The 11,914-nt window shown below is 53.1% G+C and overlaps 1 protein-coding gene and 1 pseudogene across 1 annotated transcript; one reads left to right on the top strand and one right to left on the bottom strand.

Annotated features, from left to right (window-relative positions):
- LOC135405253 (zinc finger protein 850-like) overlaps positions 1 to 11,914 on the bottom strand; it is a 259,075-nt pseudogene that overhangs the window by 219,323 nt on the left and 27,838 nt on the right.
- Positions 5,512 to 9,137, top strand: LOC135406400 (alanine aminotransferase 2-like). The gene is made up of 4 exons (XM_064640797.1): positions 5,512 to 5,679; positions 6,343 to 6,451; positions 8,296 to 8,426; positions 9,117 to 9,137. Exons 1-4 carry the CDS (start codon positions 5,578 to 5,580, stop codon positions 9,135 to 9,137), a joined length of 363 nt encoding a protein of 120 aa, XP_064496867.1. The 5' UTR covers positions 5,512 to 5,577.

The raw sequence follows: 11,914 nt of genomic DNA on the forward strand, positions 1-11,914 counted from the left end.
TACCAGGCACTGAAGTGAGACTGACAGGCCTGTAGTTTCTGAGGTCCTCCTTCTCGCCCTTCTTGAAAACCGGGACAACATTCAGCAGCTTCCAGTCAGCCGGGACCTCTCCAGATTCCCAAGACCACTCAAAAATCATCGAGAGAGGTTTTCTGATGATATCAGCAGCTCTTTGGGGATTCTGGGATGAATCCCATCAGGCCCCAGAGATTTGTAGGGATCCAGCTGGAGCAGCAGATCCCACACAACGTCAGGGATAGCTGGGAGTTGATCATTCTTGCAGTCATGGTCCTGCAACTCAGGGCTCTGAGACCCCCTTGGTCCGTCATCCGTGTTGAAGACAGAGGCAAAGAAAGCGTGAAACACCTTTGCCTTGTCCTTGTCCCTGTGTGGGAGGGGACCATCCTCATCCTGGAATGGGTCAATGATAATTCTATACTTCCTATTGCCATTATTATATTTGAAAAGACCCTTTTTATTGTCCCTCACATTTCTGGCAGCTTCAACTCCAGCTGAGCTTTGGCCACACAGATTTTCTCCCTACAGTGATGAGCAGCATCTCTGAATTCTTCCCAAATCACTTGACCTGGCTTCCACTGGGCACACACCTTCCTTTTTTGCCTCATTTCCAAGTCACAATGATCTGTTTATTCCATGAGGCCTTGCAGTGTCCCAATGGCCCCTTTGGGTCCACAAGCCACTGCAGTGTCACAATGGCCCCTTGATTTCATGATGTTCCACAGTGTCCCAGGGTTCCTCTGGCTCCAGGAGGCCCTGATGTGTCACAATGGACCCACTGTTCCATGAGATTCCCCAGTGTCCCTGTGTCTCTTTGGTTCCACGAGGCCCTGGAGTTTCACCATGGACTTGACTCCATGAGGCCCTTCATTGTCATAATATCCCCTTGATTTTATGAGTTTATGAAATGTCTCAGGACTCCTTTTGTTCCATGAGGCCCCACAGTTTTTACAATGGACCCTTGCTTCCATGAGATTCCATGAGGCCCCACAGTTTTTACAATGGACCCTTGCTTCCATGAGATTCCATGGATTCCAAGGGTTCCTTCTGTTCCATGAGGCCCTTAAGTGTCACAGTGGCCACTTGATTGCATCAGGTTCCACAGAGTCCCAGGGTCCCTCTGGCTCCACGAGTCTCTGCAGTGTCACAATGGCCTCTTGGTTCCATGATTTTCCACCTTGTCATGGGTTTCCTTTTGCTCCATGAGATTCTGCAGTGTCCAAAATCCTTGATTCCCTGAGGTTCCGAAATGTCTCAGGGCTCATTTATATCCATGAGTCTCTGCAGCGTCTCAATGGCCCCTTGATTCCATGAGGTCCTGGAGTGTTACCCAGGACCATTTATTCCATGAATTTCCACAGTGTCACAGAGTCCTTTTTGTTCCATGAGGCCCCTCAGTGTTACAATAGCCCCTTGATTCCTCCAGGTTCTGAAATGTCTGAGGGTTCTTCTGGTTCCATGCGGCCCTCCAGGGTCACAGAGTTTCCTCCATTTCAGTGTTCCGGGGTTCCTGTGGTTCTGTAGTGGGCTGACCTTGGCAGGACACCAGGTGCCCACCCAGCCACTCTGTCACTGCCCTTCCCAACCTGACAGGGGAGAGAGAATAAGATGGAAAAGGACTCGTGGGTTGGGATAAGGCACTTTACTAAAGCCAAAGTCAAAGTCTGTGCCCACCCAAGGCAAGAGGAAAAGAACAGGGTTTATTCTCCCCTTCCCATCTGTGCAAGTTTCGAGCTGGCTTCCCGCCAAGCCCCCGAAACTCGACAACAAGGACCCGCTTCCCAGAGAGGGAAGAGAAAAGAAAAGACCCAAGCCGCCAAAGTTATAGCAAAAATATATACATATATATATTTTACATATGAGACAGATACACAAAACGAGAATACCACACACCACAACTCCAGAAATCCCAAACAGCTCCCCAAAAAGGGAAGAGGGGGAGGAAGAAGGGAGAAGGACAAAAAGGGACAAAGACCGAGCAAGTCAACCAGCCAACTGAAGGCAAACTAGCAAAAATCTCACCACTTCCCTTCGAACAGGCAGGATGGCCAGACACGGCCCAGGGCTCCTCCCTCACGCGTGGCAGATAACGGCAGTCACTGTGGGCCTCAGCTCCAGATAAGCCAGACCGAGACAGGGACCCACCGTCCTCGAACCTCGCCGGAAAGGAAGAGGGAGAGATCCCTCCCGCTGGCTTTATTTATACCTCAAGTTACGTAAAGGAATAGCATGGAATACTTCCGTGATCACTTTCCTAGTTCCTTCCTGGTTACAAGCTGGTCTCCAGGAAGGCCTAGAGTGAAACCATCACATCGGGATTCCCCAAGATGTTCCCGGATCAATCCCATGGCATTCCCAGGATTCCCCAGGATGCTCCCGGATCATCCCCGCAGCATTCCTGGGATTCCCTGAGATGCTCCCAGATCGTCCCCATGGCATTCCCAGGATTCCCTGGGATGCTCCCGGATCGTCCCCACAGCATTCCTGGGATTCCCTGGGATGTTCCCAGATCATCCCCACAGCATTCCCGGGATTCCCTGGGATGTTCCTGGAGCATTCCCACAGCATTCCCGGGGATATTCCCGGTATTCCCTGGGCTGTTCTGGTTACCTGCCGCAGGACCACCGGCGCCGGGAGCTCGGGGGTGTCCCCGCAGAGGCCCTGGGGGACAAACTGGGGGGGGACACGGGGAGGGTCGGGGGGGGTCACCCCGCGGGGGGTCCTCCCCCATCCCCCCCTTCCCGCTTCCCTCAATCCCGGGGGTTGGGGAATTCTGGGATTTGGGGTGTCCATGGCTCCCCTGTGGAATTCTGGGATTTGGGGTGTCCGGGGGGTCCCTGAGGAATTCTGGGATTTGGGGTGTCCGTGGGTCCCCTGTGGAATTCTGGGATTTGGGGTGTCCATGGGATTTGGGGTGTCTGCAAGCCCCTTGTGGAATTCTGGGATTTGGGGTGTCCGTGGGATTTGGGATGGCCACGAATCCCCTGTGGAATTCTGGGATTTGGGGTGTCCGTGGGATCGTGGAATTCTGGGATTTGGGGTGTCCGTGGGATTGTGGAATTCTGGGATTTGGGATGGCCACGAATCCCCTGTGGAATTCTGGGATTTGGGATGGCCACGAGTCCCCTGTGGAATTCTGGAATTTGGAGTGTCCGTGGGATTTGGGATAGCCATGAGTCTCCTATGATATTCTGGGATTTGGGGTGACTGTGAGTCCCCTGTGGAATTCTGAGATTTGGGGTGTCCGGAGGTCCCTTGTGGAATTCTGGGATTTGGGGGTGTCCGTGGGTCCCCTGTGGAATTCTGGGATTTGGGGTGTCCGGGGAATTTGGGGTGTCTGTGAGTTCTCTGTGGAATTCTGGGATTTGGGGTGTCTGTGGGATTTGGGATGGCCGTGGGTCCCCTGTGGAATTCTGGGATTTGAGGTGTCCGTGGGGGCTTGGGGTGACCCCGGGGGTCCCGTGGGGGTCCCATGGGGGTCTGTGGGTCCCTGGGGGGTTCTGGGTGACTCAAGGGGTCCTGGGGGGGTCTGGGGTGACACTGGGGGTCCCCTGGAGGTCTGTGGGTCCCTGTGGGGCTCGGGGTGACACTGGGGATCCCGTGGGGGTCTGTCGGTCCCTGTGGGGCTCAGGGTGATGCTGGGGGTCCCGTGGGGGTCCCATGAGAGTCTGTGGGTCCCTGTGGGGCTCAGGGGGACTCTGGGGGTCCCTGTGGGGCTTGGGGTGTCCCTGAGGGTCCTGTGGGGGTCTGGGGGTCCCCGTGGGGATCCCCTGGGGGTCTGTGGGTCCCTGTGGGGGCTCGGGGTGACCCTGAGTGTCCCCACGGGGGTCCCCATGGGAGTCCCTGTGGGTCCCACTGGGGCTCGGGGGGTTCCCTGGAGGTCTGTGGGTCCCTGTGGGGTTCTGGGTGGCCCTGGGGGTCCCATGGGGGTCCCATTGGGGTCTGTGGGTCCCCATGGGGCTCTGAGGGTCCCCTGGATGTCTGTGGGCCCCTGTGGAGCTCGGGGTGACCCTGTGGGTCCCGTGGGGGTCTGTGAGTCCCTGTGGGGGCTTGGGGTGACTCCGGGGGTCCCCTGGAGGTCTGTGGGTCCCACTGGGGCTTGGGGGGTCCCCTGGATGTCTGTGGGTCCCTGTGGGGGCTCGGGTTGACGCTGGTGGTCCCTGTGGGTCGCCGTGGGGCTCTGAGGGTCCCCTGGAAGTCTGTGGGACCCTGTGGGGTTCTGGGTGACCCCGGGGGTCCCTGTGGGGGTCCCGTGGGGGTCTGTGGGTCCCTGTGGGACTTGGGGTGACGCTGGGGGTCCCTGTGGGGGTCCCCATGGGGGTCCCTGTGGGTCCCACTGGGGCTTGGGGGGTCCCCTGGAGGTCTGTGGGTCCCCGTGGGGTCTGGGTGATCCCAGGGGTCCCGTGGGGGTCTGTGAGTCCCCGTGGGGGCTCGGGGTGACCCTGGGGGTCCCGTGGGGGTCTGTGGGTCCCGTGGGAATCCGTGGGTCCCCGTGAGGTCCGTGGGTGACCTTGGGTGACCTTGGGGGTTCCGCGGGGGGGTCCGGGGGTCCCTGGGGAGTCTCCGGATGACCCTGGGGGGGGCCCTGGGGGTTCTCTGGGTGCCCCTGGGGGTCCTGGGGGTCCCCTGGGTGACCCTGGGGGTCCCGTGGGGGGGGTGGGGGGGTCTCACCCATGCCAGCTCCTCCTCGGTGCCATCCCCCCCCTCGAGCAGGGGGGTCTCCGGGTCCGGGGCGGGGTCAGCGGCCCGCGGCCGCCATGGCAGGATCCAGGTCCGGGATCGGGATCCCTGGGAAACCCCCCCGGGGGGGGGGCGTGGCCGGGTTGTTGTTTTGGGGCCGGGTTAATGTTTGGGCCTCCTGGTTAATGATTAGGGGTCTTAATTAATGATTAGGGGCCTTAATTAACGAGCAGGGGTCCGTGCCGGGGTGCCCGGGGTGGGCGGGGTCCCGTCTGTCCGTCTGTCCGTCTGTCCGTCTGTCCCTCCGTGCCCAGCTCCGCCCATGTTATGCCACCCCAGGACCTGCCCCGAGCCCAGGGTTGTCCCTCTTTCCCCCCCGATTTCAGCCCCCCTTTCTCCCCCGGTGCCCCCCGTTATCCCTTTTCCCACCCCATTTCCCCTCCTGTGCCTCTCCCAGTGCCCATCCCGTGCCCGGGACACCCCGTTTCCCCCGTTATCCCCCTTTTCCAGCCCCGTTTTCCCCGGTTACCCCCTTTTCCAGCCCCATTTCCCGGTCCCGGTGCCCACCCCGTGCCAGGGACACCCCATTTCCCCCCGTTATCCCCCTTTTCCAGCCCCGTTCCCCCCGTTATCCCTATTTCCAGCCCCGTTCCCCCCAATTATCTCCCTTTTCCAGCCCCGTTCCCCACCGTTATCCCCCTTTTCCAGCCCCGTTCCCCCAATTATCCCCCTTTTCCAGCCCCGTTTCCCAATCCCGGTGCCCACCCCATGCCCGTTTCCCCCGGTTATCCCCCTTTTCCCGTCCCATTTCCCGATATCCTGCCCAATTCCCGCCCCGTTTCCCTCCCCTGGCACCACCCCCCTGGCACGGGCCGGGCCATGGCGGCCCCCGAGGGCACCGCGGGGACATTCCAGGCTCTGGAATGCGGCGGCGACGACCCGCATTCCATGGGATGGGCTCCCATTCCCGTCCTGCGCCAGGTACCCCCGGGAATGTCACCCGGGAATGTCACCCCCGTGTCCCTGGGGACAATCCCGATCCCCAAATACCCCCGGGAATGTCCCCCCCGTGTCCCCGGGGACAATCCCGATCCTCTGGGAATGTTCCCCCCTGTGTCCCCGGGGACAATCCCGATCCTCTGGGAATGTTCCCCCCTGTGTCCCCGGGGACAATCCCGATCCTCTGGGAATGTCCCCCCCTGTGTCCCCGGGGACAATCCCGATCCCCAAATACCCCCGGGAATGTCCCCCCCTGTGTCCTCGGGGACAATCCCGATCCCCAAATACCCCCGGGAATGTCACCCCCCGTGTCCCTGTGTCCCCCCAGGACTCATTCCCACTCCCTAGGTGCCACCTGGAATGTCCCCCGCGTGTCCCTGGGGACAATCCCGATCCCAAATACCCCCGGGAATGTCCCCCCCTGTCCCCGGGGACAATCCCGCTCCCTGTTCCCAGGTTTTGGATCCCTGTTCCCAGGTTTTGGGTCCCCGTTCCCAGGTTTTGGATCCCTGTTCCCAGGTTTTGGATCCCTGTTCCCAGTTTTTGGATCCCTGTTTCCAGGTTTTGGATCCCTGTTTCCAGGTTTTGGGTCCCCGTTCCCAGGTTTTGGGTCCCCGTTCCCAGGTTTTGGGTCCCTGTTCCCAGGTTTTGGCCACCTGTGTTTATCCCGAACTTTTGGACACGGACACGTTTCCCGAGGCCGTTCGGGGCCGGGCCCGCCGGATCCTGCGGGAGATGGACAGCGGGAATATCGGTGGGATTTGGGGGGGTTCGGGGGCTTTGGGGTCACCCTGGAGGGGTTTGGGGTCACCCCGGCGGGGTTTGGGGGCTTTGGGGTCACCCTGGAGGGGTTTGGGGTCACCCCGGCGGGGTTTGGGGGCTTTGGGGTCACCCCGGAGGGGTTTGGGGGCTTTGGGGGGTTTGGAGGTTTTGGGGTCACCCCGGCGGGTTTGGGGGCTTTGGGGTCACCCTGCAGGGGTTTGGGGGGGGCTCGGGGGCTTTGGGGTCACCCTGCAGGGGTTTGGGGGGTTCGGGAGCTTTGGGGTCACCTCGGCGGGGTTTGGGGGCTTTGGCGTCACCCTGACGGGGTTTGGGGGGGCTCGGGGGCTTTGGGGTCACCCTGCAGGGGTTTGGGGAGTTCGGGAGCTTTGGGGTCACCTCGGCGGGGTTTGGGGGCTTTGGCGTCACCCTGACGGGGTTTGGGGGGGCTCGGGGGCTTTGGGGTCACCCTGGAGGGGTTTGGGGGTTCGGGAGCTTTGGGGTCACCTCGGCTGGGTTTGGGGGCTTTGGGGTCACCCTGGAGGGGTTTGGGGGGGTTGGGGACTTTGGGGTCACCCCGACGGGGTTTGGGGGGGTTGGGGGGTTCAGGGGCTTTGAGGTCATCCCAGAGGGGTTTGTGGGGTTTGAGGGCTTTGGAGTCACCTCGGCGGGGTTTGGGGGGTTTGGGGGCTTTGGGGTCACTCCAGCGGGGTTTGGGGAGTTCGGGGGCTTTGGGGTCACCGCGGAGGGGTTTGGGGTCTTTGGGGTCACCCCGGTGGGGTTCGGGGGCTTTGGGGGGTTTGGGGTCACCCTGGAGGGTTTTGGGGGTCCGGGGGCTTTGGGGTCACCCCGGCGGGGTTTGGGGGCTTTGGGGTCACCCCAGAGGGGTTTGGGGGCTTTGAGGGGTTTTGGGGTCACCCTGGCGGGGTTTGGGGGGGTGCCGGGAGGGGGGGTCGGGATCCTGTGGGGTACTCAGTGTGGGGGTGGGTGGGTGGGTGGGTTGTGGGGTGTCCCGCGGGGGGTCTGGTGATCTGTGGGGTGCCCGTTTGAGTTATGGGGTGCCCAGAGCCTTGGGGTGCCCTCAGAACAACCCATGGGGTGCCCGTTTGAGTTATGGGGTGCCTGATTGAGTTATGGGGTACCCGTTTGAGTTATGGGATACCCAATTGAGTTATGGGGTGCCCAGAGCCATAGGGGTGCCCTCAGAACGACCGTTTGAGGTTTGGGGTGCCCAGACTGTCGGGATGCCCTCAGAACGACCCATGGGGTGCCGTTTGAATTATGGGGTGCCCCTCTGAGCTCTGGGGTGCCCCTTTGATTTCTGGGGTGCCCTCAAACAATCTCTGGGTTGCCCGATTGAATTATGGGGTGCTTGTTTGAGCTTTGGGGTGCCCCCAAACAATCTCTGGGGTGCCCCTTTGATTTCTGGGGTGCCTGTTTGAATTCTGGGGTGCCCGTTTGAGCTATGGGGTGCCCGTTTGAGCTATGGGGCGCCCCTTTGATCTCTGGGGTGCCCCAAACAGTCTCTGGGGCGCCCCTTTGATCTCTGGGGTGCCTGTTTGAATTATGGGGTGCCCCCAAACAATCTCTGGGGTGCCCCTTTGATTTCTGGGGTGCCTGTTTGAATTCTGGGGTGCCCGTTTGAGCTATGGGACGCCCCTTTGATCTCTGGGGTGCCCCCAAACAGTCTCTGGGGCGCCCCTTTGATCTCTGGGGTGCCTGTTTGAATTATGGGGTGCCCCCAAACAATCTCTGGGGTGCCCCCAAACAATTTCTGGGGTCTCTGGGGCTCCCCTTCGATCTCCGGGGTGCCCCCCTGATCTCGGGGTGCCCTCCCAGGTGGGTACAACCACGAGCACCGATCCCGGTGTGTTCCCGAGCGCGTGTCCCGGTTCCTGGAGCGGCGGGACGGGATCCCCTCGGACCCCAAAAACATCATCCTGTGCAGCGGCACCACCTCCATCCTGCCGGTCAGTCCCTTCCCTTCCCAAACTCCAGGGAATTCCAGCCTTGGAAAAACCCCCAGCCTGACCATGAGGAAAAAAAAAAATCCCACCGGTTGGAAAAGAAAAAAAAAAAAAACAACCCTCTTTTTTTTAAATTGAAGAAATTTAAATTTAAATTTTAAAAATTTAATATTTTATATTATATTATGTCATAATATATTATATTATATATAGTTTTATAATTATATATATAATATATAATATATATTATAAATAGATATATAATATTATCAATAGTTTTGTAAGTAAATATATAATATATATTACATACATTATAAATATATATAATATTATATATAGTTTTATAATTATATACAATATATATTATAAATATATATTTATATATATTATTATATACTATTACATTTATATGATATTTATGTATTTATAAAAATATATATTTATGTTTTTAGATATTATATCATATGTTACTTTATTTATTATATATTATATATATTATATATAAAATATATATATTTACAATATCTATATTTTTATATATATATGTATATATATATATATAATTATAAAACTATAGAACTATTAAAACCGAGGGGGTCTTTTCTCCCTCCAAAAAAACAAAACTCGGTGCCGGACTCGAATAAAAAAGAAGGGGAAGTCCCCTTTTTTTGCAGCGAAAAGAAACCTTTTCAGGCAAAAAAAATGAAATATTAACCTTATCCCATTTCCCTGAGAATTCCATCCCTAAACCCCCATCTCGACTGTCGAGAAAAGAAAGAAAAAAAAAAATCCCTCTTTTTTTTTTTTCTTAAATGGAAGAAATTTAAATTTAAATTCCACGAGTTTTATAGTTTTATAATTATATATAATTATATAAAAAGATATATATATTATTATAATCTATATTTAGATATTTATAAAATATATTATATATATTATATATTATATATATTTTTTTATATATATATTATATATAATAAATATCTAAATATAGTTATTTAAATATTTCTAAATAATTCTACTCCAGCACCGAGTATTTTTTTTTCGGGGGGAGGAAAGACCCCCTCGGGTTTAATAGTTTTATAGTTTTATAATTATATATATATAATACATATAATATATATATTTATAATATATATATTATATATGTAATAGTTCTATAATTACATATAATATATATAAAATATATATTTATAATATGTTATATATGCTATATCTATAATATATATAATTATAAAACTATAGATAATAAAATATAACATGAAATATATAATATATATAATATATATATAAAATATATATATATTATATATATATTTTATAATAGTTTTTTTCTTTAGATAAGGTTAATATTTCATTTTTTTGTCTGAAAAGTGTTTTTTTCGCTGCAAAAAAGACCCCCCAGACACCCAGCTCTGGGACTCGGAGCTCTTCAAACTTCACCCCATTCCTATAAAAACACCACCCATATTTTTATTTCTCCTCCCTGTTCCCCGGGAATTCCAGCCTTAAACCCCCGGCCTGACCATCGGGAAAAGAAAAAAAATATCCCTTTTTTTTTAAATCGAAGAAAGACACCAGAAACTCCGGAAAAAAAAAAATCCCTCTTTTTTTTTTAAATGGAAGAAATTTAAAATTTCAATTTCAATACCCCGCTGCGAACTTGGGGAGCAAAGAAAGGGGGGAGGGGTTTTATTGCGGATTTATTCAGGGTTTTTATTATATATGTATATTATATATATAATATATATATATTTATAATATATATTATATATATTATATATAATATATTCATAATTATAAAATTATATATAATATAAAATATATAATATATATAAAATATATATTATATATTATAATGTATATAATATATGTACTATATATATAATATATATAGTATATATTATAATATATATAATATATATAGTATATATTATAAAAATATATATTATATATATTATATATAATTATAAAACTATATATAATATAATATAGTATAAAATATATAATATATATAAAATATATATAAAATATATATTATGTATATAATTGTAAAACTATATATAATATATTATATATAATGTATATATTCTATATAAAATATAAATATATATTTTTATATATATATATAAAATATATTTTTAAAAATATACATTATTTATATATTTTATAATAGTTTTTTTATCTCCCTTACCCGGCCAAAAAAAAAAAAAAAAGCCCCCCCCAATCTCCGGCTCTGGGACTGGGATCTCTTAAAACTTCCCCACATTCCTATAAAAAAAAAACCAAAATTTTTATTCCTCGCCCCGACGGGTCCCGTTGTCCCTCCTTCCCTTGGCAGTTCGTGCTGTCCCCTGCTGGTCGATCCCCGCTCGGCGGTGCCCACGGGGGTCCTGGTGCCCGTGCCGGGCCCCCCCCTGGCCGCGCTGGCCGCGGGGCTGGCGGGGGCCGTGCCCATCCCGTACCCCCTGGAGGAATCCCGGGAATGGGCCCCGGACGTGGCCGCGATCCGCCGGGAGCTGCAGGACGCGCGGGGCCGCTGCACCCCCAAAGTGCTCTGGGTCGTCAACCCTGGGGACCCCACGGGTGAGTGCGGGGGGTTAAACCCGGCCCGGGGGGAGCTGGGAATGAGGAAACTTGACCTGGGGCTCGGTGGGAACGTTTAAACCCGGCCCGGGGCTCGGTGTCCCCAATTAAACCCAGCCCAGGGCTCGGTGGGCACGATTAAACCCTTCCTGTGCCTCAGTTTCCCCGGTTAAACCCAGCCCGGGGCTTGGTGTCCCCAGTTAAACCCAGCCCGGGGCTCGGTGTGCCCAGTTAAACCCAGCCCAGGGCTCGGTGTGCCCAGTTAAACCCCTCCTGTGCCTCAGTTTCCCTGCTGGGCTCTGCCTAAACCCCCCCCCCTCCCGTGCCTTTGTTTCCCAGTTAACCCCTCCTTGGGCCTCACTTTCCCCTCTGGGCTCTGGTTTAAATCCACCTCGGGCATCACTCGCCCCTCTTGGGCTCCACTTAAACCCTCCCCGGGCCTCAGTTTCCCCAGTTCAACCCATCCCACCATTCCCATTCCCGTTCCCACTATTCCCATTATTCCCATTATTCCCATCATTCCCACTATTCCCGTTATTCCCATTATTCCCATTCCAGCCCACATGCTCAGCCAGGGTTCCCGGGCTCAGCCCCCATTCCCACCATTCCCATTATTCCCATCATTCCCATCATTCCCATCATTCCCATCCTTCCCGTTATTCCTGTTATTCCCACTCCAGGCCATGTTCTCAGCTGGGATTCCAGGCTGAGTCCTCATTATTCCCACTATTCCCGTTATTCCGTTATTCCCACCCCAGGCCATGTTCTCAGCCGCCATTCCATGCTGGCCCTGCTGTCTCTGGCGTTCGAGGAGCCGCTGCTGCTGCTGGTGGATGAGGTGGGGCAGCCCCAGTGCCCCCAGTGCTCCCAGTGCCCCCCGTGCCCCTTGGCAGCCCCCCTGCCCT

The sequence above is a fragment of the Pseudopipra pipra genome, chromosome W (genome assembly GCF_036250125.1).
Source record: "Pseudopipra pipra isolate bDixPip1 chromosome W, bDixPip1.hap1, whole genome shotgun sequence".
In the NCBI taxonomy this organism is placed as follows: Eukaryota; Metazoa; Chordata; class Aves; order Passeriformes; family Pipridae; genus Pseudopipra; species Pseudopipra pipra.